Source organism: Falco naumanni, chromosome 7 (assembly GCF_017639655.2).
Source record: "Falco naumanni isolate bFalNau1 chromosome 7, bFalNau1.pat, whole genome shotgun sequence".
Classification (NCBI taxonomy): domain Eukaryota; kingdom Metazoa; phylum Chordata; class Aves; order Falconiformes; family Falconidae; genus Falco; species Falco naumanni.
The window spans coordinates 31,335,934-31,356,644 of record NC_054060.1 but is presented as its reverse complement, the minus strand read 5'-3'; the positions used below and the strand labels follow the sequence as shown (position 1 = coordinate 31,356,644).

The 20,711-nt window shown below is 41.8% G+C and overlaps 2 protein-coding genes and 1 long non-coding RNA gene across 9 annotated transcripts in view; 2 read left to right on the top strand and 1 right to left on the bottom strand.

Annotated features, from left to right (window-relative positions):
* Positions 1-6,446, top strand: part of HIF1A (hypoxia inducible factor 1 subunit alpha) — a 36,006-nt gene extending 29,560 nt beyond the window's left edge. For 5 of the 6 annotated variants that reach the window (XM_040602418.1, XM_040602421.1, XM_040602416.1 and 2 more), the window contains exon 15: positions 127-5,112. In XM_040602418.1, coding sequence (XP_040458352.1) covers positions 127-278 — 152 coding nt within the window. In that variant the 3' untranslated portion in view covers positions 279-5,112. Of the gene's footprint in view, positions 1-126; positions 5,113-5,317 lie in introns of those variants that run through there. The other variant, XM_040602419.1, reaches the window with a different exon arrangement.
* LOC121092019 overlaps positions 1-7,898 on the bottom strand; it is a 35,422-nt gene extending 27,524 nt beyond the window's left edge. Inside the window, exon 1 of the long non-coding RNA XR_005829154.1 lies at positions 7,824-7,898. This is a non-coding gene — a long non-coding RNA (uncharacterized LOC121092019). The remainder of the gene's footprint in view (positions 1-7,823) is intronic.
* A 415-nt stretch (positions 7,899-8,313) lies between these two features.
* SNAPC1 (small nuclear RNA activating complex polypeptide 1) lies at positions 8,314-20,072 on the top strand. 2 transcript variants are annotated; one of them, XR_005829150.1, is made up of 11 exons: positions 8,314-8,776; positions 9,492-9,651; positions 11,361-11,501; positions 12,144-12,248; positions 13,297-13,455; positions 13,914-13,985; positions 15,189-15,251; positions 16,210-16,351; positions 18,830-18,913; positions 19,584-19,739; positions 19,826-20,072. XR_005829150.1 is itself a non-coding variant. In XM_040602423.1 (10 exons), the coding sequence occupies exons 1-10, from the start codon at positions 8,649-8,651 to the stop codon at positions 19,613-19,615; spliced, it is 1,086 nt and encodes a 361-aa protein (XP_040458357.1). In that variant the 5' UTR covers positions 8,314-8,648; the 3' UTR covers positions 19,616-20,072. The 2 variants fall into 2 exon arrangements, 1 of the variants encoding a protein (XP_040458357.1); XM_040602423.1 differs by having other exon boundaries at positions 19,584-20,072.
* The last annotated feature ends 639 nt before the right edge of the window (positions 20,073-20,711 follow it).

Genomic DNA, 20,711 nt, shown 5'->3' with positions numbered 1-20,711 from the left:
GGGCTGCGTGAAAGAGAACAGAGTGACAAAAACATACCCAGACTTGCCTCCTTTATGAACAGTCTTGGAGGGAAGGTTAGGCATGGTGAATAAAGTGCACTTTTTCTCCTTCCCCTCCCTCTTCAGACATAGCAAGTAAACTTCTAGGGCAGTCAATGGATGAAAGTGGACTACCCCAACTCACGAGTTACGATTGCGAAGTAAACGCTCCCATACAAGGCAACAGAAACCTGCTACAGGGTGAAGAACTGCTCAGAGCTCTGGATCAAGTTAACTGAGCTTTCACAATATTTGTTCCTTTTTTGGACACTGGTGAATCATCACCTAAAGCAGTCTATTTATATTTTCTATATCTGATTTTAGAAGCCTGGCTACAGCACTAATTCAGTTAGTTCAGTTTTGATCCCCTTTCTACTTATTTTGACAGTCTTTTTAATATGTTCTTTACGTAACAATAACTCAAACTGTAGTGCATTTTTATAATTCTTTGGTACACTTTTAAGTCCATTACATTTAAAACACACTTGCAATAGCAGCTTTGAAATATGCACCTGATTTTAAAAAAATATTTATTTTTTGGCTGGGGAGTTGGTCACAAAAACTTACCATTAGTAAAATGTCAACACAAGAAAAACTGGCAATACTTCCATCCTGCTCTTAATAGGTAGTTGGAAGACTTGTGCTCTCTCACTCTTTATGTTCAAATAAGTTTTTTATTTTAATAGTTTTTATAAGAAACAACAATGCTTTGCAGCAGTGCATTGTAGCCACAATCGCACAATATATTTTCTTAAAAAATACCAGCAGTTCCTCATGCAATATATTCTGCATTTATAAAAACTAGTTTTTAAGAAGAATCTTTTGTTTGCCTATGAAATCATGTTTAAACATGGATTATGTCATTATTTTAGTCACGTTGTAATATAAATTGTTCTTAAATGCTGTCTTATGCTTTTGACTTAAATGAGTGTGGTTAGTCAAAGGAAAGGCTTTATCTGGAAAGGGCTAGCAGCATTTTATTTGGATACATTCTCAATTTAGAGAAAGTTTGATGTTCTTAAAGTAGTAACTTTGCCAGCTTAAAAAAAAAAAAAAATCCCTGCCTGTAGTTGTTGAAGTTAATGCTAATATTGTGTATGATCTTAAATCTAAATGTTCAGCTTACCCTGTGTGGTATAGGTGATATTTCAAGCAGATTGTAAAACATCTTGCATTGTTAGCGAAGTTTTATCTAGTACATCATTGAGTTGCTCAATATTTTGATGTTTTGGTTTTATGCACCTTGTTGCTATTAACATCCATATGTTTTCATGTAGATTTCAGTAACTTGAATATATTTAGAAGCCTTTTTATTTAGAAATATATAGTTGTCACAAACATCTTATTTTCCTATATGTACTGTACAAAACCTTCATCCACTCATTCTTTTGCTCTTTGTGGTTGGATCTAACACTAACTGTATTGTTTTCTTACATCAATAAACTATATGTGGACCAGGCCCCCTTGGGGAGTGTGTTATCTGAGAGAAATGAGATAATTTATATTTTTGTTAGTGGTTATTGTTCATCCGTGTTCCCTTTTTAACTTAGAGTTGGTTGGAAATCACTGCTTCCTTATTTTGATTGTAACATCTCTGCGTTAATTATTTGAGCCTGTTCAGTACCGAAGTCTCCTAGACAGTGTTGTACTACTGCTCGCCAAAGATGTTAAACTTCTAAATCTGTTACCGCGCCAGTTAGCAAACTTGAAAGTGAGGAGACAGCATATTTGTGTTACTGTAGAGTGGAAAGATTCTTCTTTGTGACCAGCTTAAAGGCTTGTCTCTGGAAGCTTTGTCAAGGTAACACTGGAAAGCAGGAAAATAAAACTCACAGGAGTGATCAATTAAAGGTGGATTTTTATCACAAAACTGCATGATTAGAAAATTAAGCTGGTACTTGATTATAAAGCTTGTTCTATGTTCTTGTGCTGTTGACTCAGTAACTTTGACTAGGTGACTTCTCATTGTGTGTCATAAAACACAATGCTATTTACAACCTTGTGATGTGTAAATATGGTCAAGTTATTCTGTGCATTCTTCAAACTTGTTTAGAAAAACTTAATATAAGAAATCAAATATGGAGTGTCAAAAGAATTATTTTGGTTTTATTTTGGAAGCTTTGGTTTCTTGGGACTCTTCTGAGTCTTTTAAAATCAATATAATGGTACATAAGTTTTAAACTGTTCTCTAAAATTAGTTTCACCAAAACAAGCACTTTTCAAACTGACACAATTTCATTAAATTGAATGCAGACTATTAGCTACCAACTGAAAAAAAAAAAAGATAAGGCACTGTTAGCAGAAGACAGCTGCATAGTTCTTAAAGTTTTGAGTAGAAGTTGCACAGAGGAGAGAGCACGTAGGTGCACTAAGCTACAGCTGAAGCCTTGTGCAGAGAACACTTTGAATATATATATACACACCTGCTACTGAATATTAAACACTTTTAATGCAGCCTTTAAGTGTTCAAAGCTTAAAAAGTTCTCTGGATAAAAGCAGCAGAACTACTGCCTACCTGCTGTGTGAGGGCTCTTGGATAGCTTTCTTTCCATGGCATCCCTTCCTCTGTCAGCAGTTGAAAGGTTTGATAGTGAAGTTGCTAAAGGCTTTGGTAAAGCATCAGCAGTGAGGGGCATCCCTTACGCTTAGCTTTGCGTGGACTGACATGGTGCTTCAGTGGGATAGTGGGGAGAGTCTTGGAAAGGTCCAGGTGGGTCTGGCCTGGCGGGTTATCCCTATTCATCTCCCGAGAGAAACGTACCGTCCTGCTTCATGCTGTTCTGCTGCTCTCTTGGAGGAGCCTGACCTGTTCGGATCTGTTAGTTCCTCTTCAGTGTACTTTAAGAGGGCAGTAAATATTCATGGAGAAAAATCCATGTTAAAAAGAGGAGGAAAACTTAGTCACCCATGTGATTTACATTATGAGGCTGCTTTAGTCATCTCTGGTCTTAATGGCAGCAGCTGTGGATTTAAACGAGCTATGCTTCATGTAAGAATCTTCCCAACTCTCACATTTGTTTTATTATATGTAACAACAAGGCATAGCACTTGATTACTGTCCTAGTAAAAGTGACTGAAACAAGGGATGGAATGAATTGCAGTAGCTGTATTTGGTTACTTTAGAAAAAAAACCAAACAAACACCAAAAACAAACAACCCCAAACCAAACAAAAAACCCCACCACCAAACCTCCCAGAGAAAAGTAACAGTAATTGCTTTAGCCTTGTAAGAGCTTTGCTAAATGCAGATGCAAGATCACAAAATCTAGAACATCTAGTTGCTTTGTGGTCCTGGTGGGTTTTGTTGGTTTTGGGTTTTTGTTTTTGTTCTGTTTGGTTGGTTGGTTTTTTGGTTTGTGTTTGTTTTTGGTTTTTTTTTTGTTTTGTTTTTTTTTTTTGTATACTAGGAATACACAGCCTGATTCTAAATCTGCTTAGGATGACAAACTTTTGGAATACATTGCTTTCTAAATGTTTTCTCGGTGATTTGGAATAATTGCTTTGCTGACTTGATACTTTTTTTTTTTAAATGTTGAGGCACTATATTAGAGCATTTATTCTTCCCCAGTAGTAAAGAAACAACTGGAGGTAGATACAGTGTTTCCTTCTGCATATGAAATGTGCTACATCATGTGAAAATGATGAACTGAGGAGAATGTAACAAAGTTAGGTTCCAGAAGGTTATTGTGACCACAGCAGTAGTGAAGCTTACGCCTTCTTTGTAGCATAGCACAATTACTGTCCCTACATATGGATTCCAACTGATGTCTTTAAGTGATGACTGTTGTTGATTACCTTTTGTTAAAAGGTAAAGGAATTTTTAACTCGTACTTATGATGACATCATTCATTCCTTTACCTGAAAGTAGTTATAATTAACTACAGCTGTTGCTCCCAAGAAGTCACTTAAGAAGTCTGCTGTCCAGTAACTTGATCTGAGGTGTAACATACTGAGTAAATTAAGGTAGCCTGGCATCCAAAGTATGGCTTTCTAACATACCTTCCTCCCATGTGGGGAGATAGGCTTGGGCTATATTGATCTTTGGAAACCTCTGGGTGAAATGGAAACAATTTACTATTTAAATTTCCTTCCCTGTGTGTCTGTGTACACACATTAAACTCTCCCTAGGTAATTATTGAATTAAAGAATCACGGATTAAGGCCAGAAAGAACAACTAAAACCTTACACATAGCACTAGTGACAATTTAAGGATGTCAAAGCTTATCTTGGATGAATTGATCAGACCTGTTTCCAATGAAATACAACTGTAAAATCAAAAATGTCTGATGATTACTGGTTAAACTATTACATATTTACTACTAACTTTTCATTATTTAAAAAGTTGTTTAATTAAACAGCTAAACAATGGTAGCTAAAGGTAGAAACGTGGGCTGTTGCATCTGTACCTGTTGGCAAGCTTTGTCCCCTGTTACAGTGCTGACTGAGCTGTTCCCTTTGCTGAGCAGTGCTGCGGAAGGTTGGAGCTGTCAGCCAAGCTGGCCGTGCCCGAAGTCAGCCATCTGCCCCCCTCCCTGCTGATTAGCTGCTGCCGAACAAAACGCACACCTCACTCAAATGTCACTGCACTTAATGCATGTTAGTCAAACTGTGAAGGTCCGGCACAAAAATAAACACTTCACAGGCCAGGAGTACTCTGTAGGAAGATCATTTTCATAGGAATTCACGTGAGCTGGGTAACCAGCCTTCATTAAAAATACCATTAGCAATTAGGCACTTGACTCCCTGGAAAGCTCCATTCTGGAGAACTGATTTTTTTGATTCTAATTCTATAAATGAGCTGTCATTTTCCTTCTGCTTCCCTGTTTACCTTGAGCAAGTTACCAAAAAGTTAAAAGAGTTTGCTACTGGATTTATACAGTATGGTAGATTTTGTGAATAATAGCAGTATTCTCTCATGAAGAAGTGGTATATTTTAATGGAATTCTTTTTTGGAACCAAGTACAACGTATTGCAATTGATATTTCTCTTGAAACATTTTGACATACTTGTGACTGTATTTCTTTTTGATTGTGTAACAGTATCAAATTCAATAAAAGAGAGGGTTTGTTTCTAATTGGTGACAGCTGTGATCTTTCTGTTCATCTTTTATCCCTCTTCTAAAAGATGGAGATGGAAAAAGCACTACTTAAAGTGAACTAAACCACTATGCAGCGTAACTAAAACTTGCATGTTTAAGGCCATGAACACAAACACTGACATTAAGCATGGATGTGGTCTGTTTTCCAAAACCATTTATAAATTCTGTCTTGCTCTTACAGCAGAATCCTGTTCACCTTAGACACAATCGTTATCCCACCTGAACTGTGCAGACTACATGCATGAACAAAAGAGGTAAAGCATACGATTTAACAAGTTGGACAGCAGTCATGATGTAGGTTTTCCTGGGGGAAGCTAAAGAGAGAAGAGAGCAACAGATATGGAGCCAGAGGGACAGAGAATGTTAATGAAACTCCTTTGAGTAATCACATCAAAATAAGTAACAAAACAGACTAGTTTGAATCCAAGTGATGTCTCCAGGTGATTTTTGCAAATAACTTGACAAGAACGTGTGACTCTTGCTGTCTTGTTAAATCAATACTGGACTGATTACAAATCTTTTGCAGCATTTTTGCTTGGTTGGGAAGTCTGAAAGCAGAAGGTATATGCAAGTGCTGTCACAGGAGTGTGATCCTGTTAATTAGTATTAGTAATAGGTTTGTACGTACAGAAGTTTTAATACACTATGTAATAAAATATATCCACTATTTATTCTCATGAAAATCCATTAAAAATTATTTATTTTCATGTTCTCAATTTGAAAATGTGATCCAATACAAACATTTAAGGTATTTTTTTTAAAAAAGGAGTTGTCTTGTGTCATGTGCAACTAGAGAACCCCCTGTTATTTATATCTATGCAGGACAAATGGCTTTTTAACTTGCAACTTATAAGCTTGGAATTAATAGGGCAAACAGGGCTTTATCCTTTTGTTCTAAAGTAAGAATATGAAGAAGATACAGTAATCAGCACACTCTTCCTTAGATAATCTAATTTCAATTATTTTTTTTTAGTTTGGTAGGCAGTCTATTAAGAATTTAAATGTACTAATGAAAAATTTGAAGGAGCAGTAGGTGAAAACACAGAATTCATCGAGAAAAGCAGAGTACTAATTAGCCTAAAAGTTGACACCATATTTTGTTGTATATACCACAGACAGGGAATTCTACCAAGAGACCCTGTTGCTTTTTTCTGTTCCTCTGCATTTTCAGTCTTTAAACTGTAGCCAAACTTTCTGCAAGGAAAAACTTGGCACATGTTAACATATGGGCACAACAGCTCATCCTTAGTACACCTTACACCATGGAAGTGTCATGGCACGCAGCTCCATCTGCCTTGGGGGGGGGGGGGGGGGGGCGCGGGAGACATTTCCACCTCCACAGACAGCATCTCTGGCACATCACAACGCTCACTGCACACTTAAAATACAACGATCAGAAAACACACTCGAGCTTTACAAATTTGGCATCACTCCAGAGCCAAGATCCTCTGCTCCTTTTAAATTCAGGGATAACTCCAGTAACTAACTAGGGCTTGGCTTGACCCGTAAGTAAGGACGAACTCACTCCATGTATCAATTATTAACTTGCTCATACTTTGAATCTGTAAGGCCAGTGGGGTGCAGGAGGGTGGAGGTGTGTGTACATTCTAACTGCTTTCACAACAGCGCTGACATTCTGTTTCAAAACCAGTACAATCTGTTGAAGGCAGGGTCCCGTACTGGATGAATGGGGTCACTGCCTGGTGTCTTGAAACGGGAATCAAAACGATAAATGAAAGTGTCACCTTCTAGGGGGATGCCAAACCAAAGCCCAGCAGGTGCCGCTCCACCCTGCAACTGCTAAACCTGTCCAGTGCGTACATTACAGCTCTGCTAATGCTTCTGTTCCCATCATCAATGACAGTGGCCATCAGCGGTGCTTCAGTAGCTGGGTAGCTGATTCTCATTCATTTCCCACTCATCTATAACGGCTGCTAAAGGTTGGATTCCAGCAACCTTTTGGGAAATAGAATAAATATGGGAAGATGCTTTCGTGCCTGAAGCATTGTGGAAGCTACTCTCATTGTAGGAGCTGACACCTATAAGCACCCGGCTTTAAGGAGCAACCTTTGGATCAATTAGTAGATACTAATGGCGAATGGGACAACATCACGGTACCAGAGCCGGCAGAATTTAAAAACCCATTTTGCAGCGCAACCTCATTGGAAAAAGTGGAACGTGAACTGTTAAGCTGGTCCCGGTGCCAGACTCCTGCAGGTTTACATCCCCCAGGAGGCAGCACGCAGCGCCCGCTACTTCTGCGTGCCGGTTTCCCCCGTTAAAGCTGCCCCAGCGCGGGGTCGGGCTCCCAACACCAGCCCCGCTCCCCGCGGCAGCGCCCGGGACCCGCTCTGCGGCCCGGAAACCCCTCCCGGCCCAGGGAGCTGCTCTGCGGCCCGGAGACCCCTCCCCGGTGGGGGAGACCCCACCGCCGCCGCCCAACCCCGCTCCCGCGGCACCGCAGGCGGCCCCCCCGGCCCAGCCCCGGCTACAGGGGCGATTCCGCCCTTGGCGACGTCGCCTGGAGCCCCCAGCCCCTGTCCCTAAAACCTCCCGGGCGCTGCGGGAGGGCTGCGGGGCCCCCCGGGTACGGCGGCACCGAAAGCGGCTCCCCCGGAACACGCCTCGCGGCGCCCCGAGCCCATGCCGGCTGCTCGCCCGCCGCTGGCCCGCGGGTCCGTACTCACCCGGGGCATCGGGGCTCTCCGACGCCGGCGCTGCTCTCCCCGGCCGCCGCCGCGGCCGCTCGCCCCTCCGTGCGCGGCGGAGCGCGGGGCAGAAGAGCCCCCGCCGCCCGGCTCCGCGCCGGCGAGGCCGCACCCACCCACCCTACGTGCGGCTCGGCAGCCGCGGCCCCCCGCTCGCCCCGGCCGCCTACGTGTGGCCGTGCATGCGGGGAGCGGGCGGCACGCCGCGCTTGGGCCGGGGGGGGCCGCCGCCTCACCCACCCCCACCCCCCGCCGCACTCGCTCGGGCGGGAACGGGGGCTTCACGCAGCCGCCGCGCCCCGCCGGCCGCCCGCTCCCCGCTCCCCGCTCCAGCGGCAACGGGGCCCTCGGCAGCGGGGGGGCCCTCGGCAGCTGGGGCCGCGGCAGCCCCGGCGGGACACAGCTGGGGGCGGCGGGGCGGCGCGTCACGGCTGCGCGGCCGCGAAGCGCGGGGCCCCCCTTCCCCCGGAAGGCCCCGCCGCTCCCGGGACTGCGGGGGTGCTGCGGGGTCAGCGGAGGGGGGCGCCGGGGCCCCACCGGCACTCCCGGGCTCCCTGGGGCTGTCGTACAGCGGCGGCCGCTCCTTCCCGCCCGTACCCGCACCCCCTCCTCTCCCCGACCGCGGCCCGGCCCCCACGGCGCGGGGACAGAGGGACAGCACCCCCGGGGCAAGGGCAGCGGCTCCCCCCACGCCGAGAGCTTCCCCCAGGGTCGCCCCCAGGGCCCAAGCCCCGCCCCCTGGAGGGGCAGCGCGGCTGCGCGGAGAAGCCGCGCAGGCGCCGCGGGGCGCGGAACGGCGGCGGGATGAGCGCGGTGCCGGGGCTGCAGGAGGACTGCGAGGAGCTGCTCGGCGCCTTCCGGGAGGCCGACACCGTCCGCTTCGAGCGCTTCGCTGAGCTGTGGCGGGAGCGCCGCTTCCACACCATCTTCTAGTGAGCGAGGGGTCCGGGCCGCCCCGCCGCGGCCTGTCCGCTGCCGGCCGCCCCGCCGCGGCGTCTGCTCGGGTGGTACCGGCCCCGGCCGGCCCCCGCGCCCCGCCTCAGGGCGCCCCCACCGCCTTCAGGGCGCGTTCCCCCTCCTCCTCGGAGCGTGCCCCCATCCCTCAGGGCGCTTCCCCCCCCCCCCCCCCCCCCCCCCCAGTTCATTGAGCCTTCCCCTCTCAGGGCCTGCAGCTCCTCGCTGCCCAGCCTGCCCCGCGAAGGGGAGCTGGTGAGCGCTGCTTCCCTCGGGGCAGGGCCTGGGGGGGGGTCTGCCTGCCCGGTGGGTGGGTGGCAGGCAGTGGGCACCGGCCCCTGTGCGATGCTGAGGAGCAGGTGTGAGTTGGGTTTGTTTGTTGTGTTGGTAATGTTGATCGGGTTGTTTGATAAGCTGGGACACTGACACCTCGGGGAGCTGGGTACGGGCCTCACGAGATCAAAAACGTGGTTGTGGCACATGGAATTTTTCACTTTAGATCTAATTTAATACAGAGAATTTCATGCGGTACTGTGTGAGAGCTTAAGGTCTGGCTGTCTTTGAAGACTTCCCAGAACTTGGGCCCTATGATAATACATTTCAAAATACATAAAGCTTGTTTCTGCATTGTGGATTTTTGTAAAACCTGTGCTTTTATATTTACTTGCTTTAACATGCTTCCTTTTTGTTTAGTGGTAGAATTAGAGCTCTGGAGAGGAATAAGCTCACAAAGAAGACTTTGGAGCTGGCACAGCAGTACTTCTTGCCCCCGTACGCTTTCCAGATTCGAGTTGGTGCTCTGTACCTTTTATATGGGCTCTATAACACGCAGCTTTGTCAGCCAAAACAAAAGGTAGTTGTCCTTGAGGTTTTATTATTCTCAGGAGATACTAGACATTAAGATATACAGTATACTTCTGTCTGCTTTGTCATCCAAGATGGGCAGGCCGTTTCCTCTCACTTTCTTAAAATAACAATATGGTCCCTTTGATAAAGATAGCCTTTCAAATACCTTTGGGTTTGAGAACTTCGGTGGTAGTCACTAAAATATTGCATATGCCTCCTAAATTGTAGCTCTTTGCTCAAAAATGCAGAAGACTAGCTTTCAACATGGTAACAGAGAATGTGCTTGTCAGCTGTGGGTGAACTCGGTTACAGCCCCAGTTATTCCTTAGAATTTAAAAAGAATGAAGTCTGGCTGAATTACTTCCAGTTCCTGTTAACCAGAAGTGGAATTAGTAAATAGATTGAAAAGGTGAATGCCTGAATGACGTGACACCTCCTTGTTGCTTTTGGGATAGGAGACTGACTGGTATGTAACTGTAGGAAGTGGTTTACTTGGAAGCTGTGTGATGTATGTTATGTGCATATGCACAATTGAATCAAAAATCTTTAAATAAGAAGCCAGAGTTTCTGAGTAGTCTGCAACAATGCCGTTATATCTCATATCTTGACTTCAAACAAGTCAAGACCTCTTATGGAGATGAATTTAGGCAATTTTAAACCCACTGCTATATAGCTGTTAAAGAAAATGTATTTTGAATTAAGAAATTTAAAGTGCTGAAGCTGCTAAATGGCAGAACCAGGCCTCGTCCCTTGTGTACTAATCCAAGGCTGGCTTAAAACTTTGTCAAGTTAATCAGTAGAAGAATAGAAAAATAATAGATGATCAATTTGTGTACACAGGTGCTCTCAGAAATGCAGGTGTTTTCAGAAAAATTAGTATATGTAAATAGGAATTGCTTGTTCCAAGACGTAAGTGTGCTTGAAGGATTGTGTGAGTTAAAAGCAGGCAGAAAGAAGATCATAATCTGAGGAGGACCTTGAAACCAAGGCAGAGATGAATCAACTGGGACAGGGATCAGTTGATGGATTTGTAGAACTGACAAAACTAAAGGAAACTTCTAAAAACTTTGGACATTGACTAATGATTTGATAAATGTCCATAAGCTGTGCTGTATCCCTTTGTTTTCTGCCACTCACTGAGGTGGTGGCCCAACTGAGTTGTGATTAAAGCAAGCCCAGCGGTACCCACGTGTGTGTGAATTTCTCCTTTAACAACAGCAACTGTTAGAGAGTACAGGAGTTACCAAAGAAGCTAACTTAGGTAAAGAGAAAATGAAGTGGGCAGAGTAGATGAGAGGAGCAAAAGCAAGCAAATAAGGGAGAGATACTTTTATGAGCATCTCACTGGCAGCAGATCATGGTACAAGTATTGTTTCCTAATGATTTTGTGAATGGGAGTCTCCTAGGTGAGTACTGGTTTAGAGACACTTCAGAATGTGAAGAATAAACTTTTTCAAATGCCAAAAGTTACTTGTGTTCTGTGTTGCTGGCAGAGAAAGCTTCAGTGAGGGTATTTAATGCAACAGTGTAATAAGCTTCTCTGCATGAAATTTAGAGTAGGATCCTTTCTGTAGTTCTGCAATAGTGTGACATGCTACACCTTAGATATCCAAGAACTGTGTGTAGTATAACATGATCACTGTAGTCAGCTGAATTAATTTTTATTTGTTGAAATGTGCAGGCTTGTATAACAAAATGTAAACTGTTTTGTTGCAGATCAGAATCGCACTCAAGGATTGGCCTGAAATCCAGAAATTTCAACAGGATCTGATAGACTCCCAGCATTATGACGCAGCATACATCTTTAGGACACTGCGATTTGCCAGAGCATTCCATTTCACAGCAATGCCAAAGCTAGTGAGTTACTACGTTAATGACTTACCGTTTTTAATTAAATACCTTCAGCTTTCAACAGCACCCATGTATTTAGTTTAGCTTTGAGGCTGTGTTGAAATGTAGTATGTCTTGCTTTATGTATAGGTATGTGATGTAAAGCTTAGAGCAGGAGTCATCAAACTTTTTAAACAGGGGGCCGGCGCGCGGATGAAGTGGCAGGAGGTCATCTGTGGCTGCTTGGGTTTCCCCCCAACCCCCAGTGGGGATGGGGCAGGGGGGTTCTGTAAATACGAGGGCCGGATTGAGGACCCTGGGGGGCTGTATCTGGCGTGTGGGCTGTATTTTGAGGACCCCTGGCTTAGAGGATGTTTGAATGTAGCATGCTTCTCACCTGAAAATTATTTTTTTCAGTATCTAATCTTATTAGATTTGAGGAGTCTTACCATTTGTGGAAATGAGTCTGGGTGCTGAATTAAATTCTTCATTAGAGAATAATTTCTGAAAAGTCCTGACTGAGCACTTGACAGTAAAGCTGCATGCTATTGTTGACGAGATGGTTTTATGTCTTTAGCATCTCTCGATGGATATGCAGTAAGGATTCTCAAGACTTTTATGTCATTTTAAGTTTGCTATTAGGTTACAAAACGTTGTCTCTTGCTTTAGCTGAACTACAGAACTAAGAAGAAGATTCAGGAAAGTGCATTTAAAGAAGAATTTAAGGACCCAAGTAACAGAGTAAACAGCCTCATCACTAATGATGTATTGGAGGTATGGTAGCTTTTAAAGTACAGATTAATCAGTGAGTGGGGTTTGTTTTGTTCTGTTTTTCTTCTTTTGTTGTCCAAGAGCTGTAACTTCTCCTATTAGCACAGTCTTGTCCTTTGTAAGGCTTCTCACAGAATGCAGACAAGGGTAATAGCCTGTAGTTTTACCCAACACTCAGAAACACAGCATTTATTTATTTTTGAAGAACATGGTACCTTTATCAATACTGAAATAGGCTCTAATGTTTTGTGCATTTGCCTCTATAAGATGTAAAAGGGGAAGGGAAGGGTGTAAATGGTTAGTTGTCTTTTAGGCGGAGAAAAAGGGAAGACTGCAGACAGGTAGGGGAAGCATGTTTGTTTTGATAAGTCTGCAGGTTGCAGTTGGAGACTTGATACTTGTGGTATTCTGAATTTACTTATCTGCAAGTTTATAGCCTTCTTGAACCTTTTATTCCTTCTTTTAAAACTTGGTTTTGTTTAATATATAATAGATTTTATTAAAAATGGAGTAATTCAAACCAGGTATCGGTTCTTATGTTGCTCGTTATGACTCAGTAATAGACGTTTGTTAACAGGTTTTTCCAGTTGCTGCTAGCAAACATGTATTTGTAAATTCATCATTACCATCAGTAAGGTCGACTACAGTGGTACAAAAATCAGTAATCTGTGAAATGGCAGGGTGAGAAGACCTGCTTCCTCAAAAGGAGGAAGTAAAATGCTTCCTCCAAAGAGATTAAAATAGACCACCATATCAGAATGAGACCTTAGATCTTCAGTATCAGAGGCTTCCTTATTTAAAAGACGCAAGAATCTGTTTCGTCATTTGTTTGCTTGGTGGACTGGTCGGACAGTGCTAGGTAGCAGTATTGGTAGGCTCCCTAAAACTGAACTGATCTAAGCAGAATACGTTTCTAACACTCCTGCTGGTTCAGTGGTCTCCTTGGAATGGTTTGTGTAACTCTGGTTTTCTTCGTAGAGGGCGAATATTGCTTTACTGCTGGAATTTGTGTTTTTTCCCCCTGAAAAGAGCCTCTTTTTTTTTATCTTAGGAACTGATGAATATTCATGATCACTATCAGAAAATGAAGTGCATCATTTCAGCTGACAGATCCCAGCCAGACAATGCCCTGAGCTTGATAAAAGATGAATTTGTCGTCAATCTTAAAGACATCACCTTGGAACATCAGGAATGGCAGCAGAACAGAATGGTAGGTAATATCAACCGTTACACTGTGGCAACTTAACAGATGGTGTGAACATGTAAGAAATGTCTTTCTTAGTGTAATTACCTCTGAGCATACTTGATAAATCTCAGACTTAAGTAGAAGGAACTGTAACACTGGAGACGTGGAATGAGTAAAACCCTAGGCAGAGTTATGGTATGGGGGGAGAGACATGGGCTTGTATGTGGTACTGCCTCTGTGATAACATAAATGATTGCTGGGAGGTCAGTCCTGGAAGAAACAACTTAGGGCAGCATTAGAATGACCATATGAAACACCTCTGTAACACTTATTCTTGGATCGAGGAAAGGCCATAGTTTAAGATTGATGGAGAAAATAGGCATGTGTGTAAATATTTCCTTGGTTTTTCACAGTTCTTGGATTTTAGATGTTTTATATATGACAGACATTTTTAAAAAAATACATTGGTTATTTTTCCCCAGAAATTATTCCTAAGTGCTAAAGAAACCGATGAAATACGAGACAAAAAGGAAGAAGGACCTCTAGAATCAGAGGTAGGAAAAGTGAATTCATTTGTTACATTGCACAGGCCAAATCTGTTAGCTTTTTGTCTTCAGATCACAAGCTAAGCAGTGTCAAGCCTTAGTAGTGTCAGAGTAAGTTCCAGGAATAGCTGGTGGGGCTGGCTGGGTTTTCCTGTTTGTTTGTTTGGTTTTGTTTTTGAAGCACATTGTTTTCTGTTAAGCTGTGAGCATTCACTGCTGTGATAGCTCTTAGATGCTTGTCATAAAACCTCTCTTTCAGGTAAGGAGGGGAAGGAGCTGTATTTTCTTGGGCAAACTCCTTTATGGTTCCTACTGTTTCAGCTGAGTGCAGTATCCATTTTTTATGCTACAAAATTATGTCACGTTGTGCATGTCTGCTTATTTCAACTTTGAATTTGAATGAACCCTGGCTGGTAACTAAATACCACACAGCTGCTCATTTCCTACCCCACCATTAGAGGGATGGGGAGGAGAATTGGGAAGGAATGTAGAACTTGAGGGTTGAGGTAAGAATAATTTTTAATTGAAAAAAAAATATATAATGAAAAGTAGGGAGAAGGGATTCCAAAGGGAAGGGAGAAAAGAAAGCAAGTGATGCACAGTGCAGTTGCTCAGCACCTGCTGACGGGTGCCCAGCCAGTCCCCGAGCAGTGATCAGCAGGTCCAGCCAACTTCCCCCAGTTTACAGACTGAGCACGATGTTCTGTGGTATGGAATATCCCTTTGGCTAGTTTGGGTCAGCTGTCCTGGCTGTGTCCCCTCCCAATTTCTTGTGCCACTCCAACCCTCCTCCTGGCAAGTCCTGAGAATCTGTAAAGTCCTTGACTTAGTATAAACATTACCTAGCAACTTAAAACATCTGTGTGCTATCAGCATTGTTCTCTCACCTAATTCAAAACACAGCACTGCACTACCTACTAAGAAGAAAATTGACTATCCCAGCTGAAACCAGGACAGGTATGAAGTTTCAAATCTGATTTTCTCCCCCTGGGCTTTGTAACAGTGAAGGCAACAGAAAACATGTTCTCCTTTTTAATGAAATTTGAACTTTTTCTTTTCTTTAGGTAACAGTTTGGCAGCATTCTGATATAGAGCTAATTATAGAATTACAGCTGTAGTGAGATACTGCTCAAGTGATTGTCTGATGTGATATTTCATTTCAGTAGTGCTATAATAAGAGAACTTTGTGACTGATCACTTGTTTCTTTGCAGGGTTCTGAAAGGGCAAATGCGTTGGCTAGAATCAAATACAAGTCTTACTCTGCAGTTGCTGAGGTAGGTATAAAACTTGATGATAGGGATGTATTTATTTTTAAAGAACAGTTGTAAGTACCAGCTTAGTGTAAATGCTGGGTCAGAAAGGAGTGGATTAAAATTGTACTCTGTAATTCAACCTTTAAATGTTCTGGTTTTCCTAATACATTGAGGAAACCCAAAGCTCATACTGTTCTTGTTAGATTTATGGAAACAGTGCAGATACGGTCTGTGCTTGGGGGATTTTCGTTTACAAGGTATCTTCTAATGTCTACGCTCTGTTGAAGTAGATTGAATAAACTGTCAAGTACTTTTAATTGCTCAAATTCCTTGAAGCTTATTATCTTGGAATCTCAGAAGATGCTTGTGAAAATGGAACTCAGGAGTTTTAAAATCAGTTGGAAGTTCTTGGAAACATTGTTTCCATAACTGCTACTTTAAAAATATTCTTGATTTGTCTTTTTTTATAGCAGGCATATGAGAAACATTACAACTTGCCGTGTTTATTAAAATCTTATTGAAAAATGCATTATTAAATGAAACAGAGCTCTGGAATGTGTAACAGTCCAGACTTTTGAATGTGCAGTAGTAATGTTTTCTAGGCACCTAAGCAAAATACGACAGTAAGGAGCCTTTATGGTGCAGCAGTTTTCAGAAGTGTTCCTTTTGCTTGCATGCAGCAGTGTGCCACATGGTGTAGGTTGATACCAACAGGGAATAGTTTGAAAATAAATTAATGTTTTGTTTCCTGAATTTTAAGTGATAACACCCACCAAATCACAGAAGGGTGTTGTACTGTTAAAATTGAAGAACAGGAGCTAGTGGGAATCTTCCCTCCCCTTCTATCCCTCTTCCACCTTGACGTGGAAGTTGATGCTTTGATCCTAGCTGATTTGTAAGGTACTGGGTGATGTATAGTAATATCTGCCTGGAGAAGTTTAGCTTTTTTGTATCATTCGTATGTATGTTTGGGTTCTAGGCTTCCAAATCCAGAAGACATCGTCAAGTAAGATTAGAATCTTCTGAATCAGGATCAAATTATGGCAGATCTCCAAGCCGAAGTAAAAAACCCAGTAAGAGACCACAGCCAGCAAGGAGAAGAGATTCTTTGGAAATCAAAGGTATTTCTCCATTACGCATGTGAACCTGGAGAGACTGCAAAAATATATCCATTGCTTTGCTAGCTGAGGCAGCCGGGTTAAATTTTACTGTTGATCATTGGAGGCAGAAGATTTAAGAAATGTTTTGCACTACCAGTATTGTAACTAAACATTTTTTTATTGTTTTCCACAGTCTGGTTAGGTAGAAAGACAACCAGAGTACATGCAGTTTGTTGTTAATCTGAAGTCTTGTACATAGTCGTGCCAATTTTTCCCCTGCAAAGGCATGACCTTGGAAAAGCGTGTGCTGTGTGGCAGTGTCTTAAATTTTTCCTATTGCTGTATAACACACATACTGTAGCTTAAGATGTGTCTAGCTGTTATGACAGATAGCTTCTACTTACGAAGCTATCTTTTTTTGATGAAAATCAGCCTATCTGATAATTTTGATAGTTCATACTATCTTCACGAAGTCCAACTTAAACCTTGCCCTGTTCTGTTCCTGAGCTCTGGAAGGAATATCCTTTAATATTTCTGAAGAGAAAATGATACTGATGTCTTAATGATGATGATTGCTTTGTAAGACTAGTACCTGCATTGTCACATCAGTCATTCTCCTTCCACCTGATACTCATTACTTACCTTGTTCTTTTGTTACTGTAATTTTTAGTGCTTCCATGTGAATACAAATCTTTTGTCATCAACTGATGTAGTATCAAAACTGATTTCAGATAGGTTCCTTGATCTCAGTGTTGCAGTTATTACATTATAACAGTTCTAGGTTTTTTTTAGTTTATAACTAGACTTAAGGTTTCCCTTCCTGATGGGGGTGGAGTGGGGCGATAGGTTGGGTTTATACACCTGTGACTTGTTTTTTATGATTCTGTTCTGTAATTGTTTGATTTCTTCTGAGCATAATAATTTTAGCTAGGAATAAAAACACTTTTAGGGAGCAATTTTTTTTTAAAACCGGTACAGGGTACTTACGTCTAGTCTTTGAGACTTTTTTCTTGCTTTGAAATGCGCCCTGGAAGGAAATACTTTTAACTGCTTGTACTTGATATCATTCTGGTTTATCTATACTAATATAAGCAGCAAGGGATGTCTCTGTATGTGGTCTGTAAAGGGCCTTGCTTAATGTAGTCAGAAAAAGACTTCAAACTTTTAACAAGTAATATTGTGGAATACTAAATGCAAATACCTGTAATTTCCTCTTGAATGCTGTGGAGAAGATAGAATTTTGTGGTTGACAAGAATGGCTGCCTATAGAGTGAAAATGCCTATAGAGAAAGTACAAACAGAATGTAGTGGGGTGAGCGAGGATATGGTGAATATTTTTAAAAGTAAAAAAATCAGACTTAAACTCCTTTCTACCTCAGAACAGAAGTTTTTACAAAAAATTGATTCACCTGTTCCAAAACTGCCAAATTAATATTTTTAATTTCATTTATTTGTGAAGTTTGTTGAAATTATGAGGCTGAGACCAACAACTTAAAGGATTAGCCATTTGTATGGATTCTTGTTGTATGGTATTATCATTTATGTAAATATATTCTGAAAGAAATCAAGTCTCAGAACTTGAGGACTGACTCATTTTGACATGAGATAAGTATAAGACCTGGTGTGAGAGGACTTTTGCTAGATCAGAAGAGGAGGTGAGGAAGAAGATCAGCCATCAACTTAGGTCTCTGTTGAAGAGATCCTGTCTGGTGTTGCTGTTCCTTGGCATATCTGAACTGACTGGTGATTCATTGATTTATTTTACTGTCATATCATTTATGTTATCTAGATTGGCACACTTTTACTTTCTAGGTATTTGCATACCCTGCTTATGCATCCCTTTTTTTTTGGGGGGGGGGGTGGGGGGGTGGGTGGTGGTGGTGCGTGTCGTGTCTGAGACTCTTTGGATTTCTTTGTCTCCTAGTTCTGAAAACATGGGAATTTACTTCTCTTAAGGAAATTTTCTTTCTGATATCCAATTTTTAAACTGATAGAAGTTGCTCTGCCATTTAAGATCGATTTATTATTTATTAAAGAGTACATGAAATCAAACAGCAAAATAGTTTTGAATTAACTTTATTTTGAAGACAGGGATTTCATTTCAGAGTTCCAATCTCTGTTTTCTGACTTGCTTACCTTCTGCTAGAAGAAAAGTTACTGAGAAAATTAATCCTTCTTCAGATATGGGCATTAGGCAATGTTGCTTTTGCTTCACTTTAAAACGGTAGGTGAAGTGTTGAAGAAGCATAAGGGCATTTTGAATTGTCTCTGGACGTTTTGTGATTAATATGCTTTAAAATTGTAGTGTTAATTACTTGTTATTGAAGGTTTGTTTGGTGAGCCATATGCAGGTACTGTGAAACAGGTTTTTCTCTACAGCCTTTGACTTAGAAATTCAAGAGAGTGGCAAGTGAACAGTCTTATAACTGCTGGACCTGAGATGCAGAAGCAAAAAAAAAAGCTGACAGTTTTTCATCAAAAAAAAATATCTGTCTGCAGGTGAAATGCAGGTGGCAAAGGAAAGTGAAACTCAGTATATTGGGATGCCGATAATCGCAGAAGAAGAGAATTCGGATGACGAAGGTACAATGATTGAAATTGTAACAAACCGGTGACTTGTTTTTTAATAGCTCTCTACTGTGCTGTAGCAAAGAGCCAAAAGCGAAACAGCATCTTGTAGTACTGAAATGAGATTACATTCTCTGATCATCTTGCTTGTAGACAATGTGAATTCACTCAATTTTAAATGGTCAGATTGAAGACATAATGGTGTGTTTAGTACTGTACTTTATTTACTTTTCCTTCAAGTTGTTGTGGACAAAAAGTTTCTGAATTGGGAACATTCTTAATTTCTCAGAATTTGCCATCAAATTGTGAAGCATTAAAAATACCCATAAGCAATCACTTGAGGTATTTTGTGCTTAATTTTGTGAGCATTCCATTTGCCAATTTCACAATGAATTCTTAAAGGTGTTCACGAGGAGCAGAAAGCTCTCAAGATTGAATAAGTTTTGAAGTACAGTATTTTGTTCATCAATGGAATTTTAATTGATATTTTGAATGATAGAGTGCTGTAGAATCTAAAAAGATGGTTTTTTCCTATTTAAAACCATGGGGGAGGGATTGGGAGGGAATCTCAAGAGCTCACCTGATCAGTTTCCTTTGCTGGGCAGAATTAATTCTACTTTAATCATTTGCATGAGGGAAGACAGTTTGACAAGCATGTCACAAAAATCTTTTTATTTCCTTTCAGAAGTATCTCTCCCCAAGAGGAAAAGATGTTAGAGGGTCCAGTTGGAGAAGCACTAATGTTAATTTTAATGACAAAATGTGAATGTCAGAGGTAACAAGTGCTTATTTTGGATGCCGTTGAATTTACAACAAGAAGTGTCTGGGACAAGAACTACAGGTGATGCTGGAATACTGGTAGTGACCTTAGCTATCTCATGGTACAGCAGTAGCTGCCTTTATTGACCTGGTAAATGTTTCTTGTAGGAGGCAAAGTTGCTATGCCCTGTTTGAGATGGAAAAAGAAGATGATTGCTTGTTGTATTCAGCTTGTACAATGTGAGTTATGACTTGGAACGCGTGTTGATCTGCAATGATGCTTTTAGCTGAGACTGTTAAAACAACACCTCACAAAATACTTACCCATATGAGACACTTTTGTAATCTTTTATCTCTGAACATAAAATTAAGGTTATTGACTGTTGAAATTAGGACAATAAATGATTTTTCACAATTTACTTGCTTCATTTTATAGTGTGTAACTTCAGCAGTGTTTATCGTGGTTTGATCCCCCAGGTGTGGGAAATGAACTTGGTGACAGGCCTTTTATTGTACTCTGCCTCCAGCAGATCCGGCTGTATATTTGAAAGAAGAAATGTAACATGCAGATGACCCTAAGCTTTACAAGGGCAGGACTGGAATTCAAAACAATCTTTATAAATTGGAGGGGAGGGAAGAAGTGGGTGTGGAAATAAGCATGGAGCTCAGTACTGAGAACAGGTACAGGATGGGAAATGATTGCTAGGCAACAGTACTGCAGAAAAAGCAAACAGACTGAGAATCGTAAGCTGGAGTATTTTTTGTAAGCAATAACAAGCAGCAGAATTAGTGTTATTTGGCCCTGATATAGCCTTAAATAGCCCTGACTGACCACAGCAAGAAGAACGTGGATAGGTATTCTCCTTGCTGTTTTCTCCAGTTGATCATAGCTGTAGTATCAAGAAAGGCCAAAGAAGTTGAGTTGTCCTCTCCTAGAAGAAGGAATACAAAATAGAAATTTGAAAGATTTCTAATATTAAAGGGACATGAACTGAGTGAACTAGTTTAGTAGTATGACTCTCAAAGGCCTTGGAATTCCTTTGAAGTGCCCTGA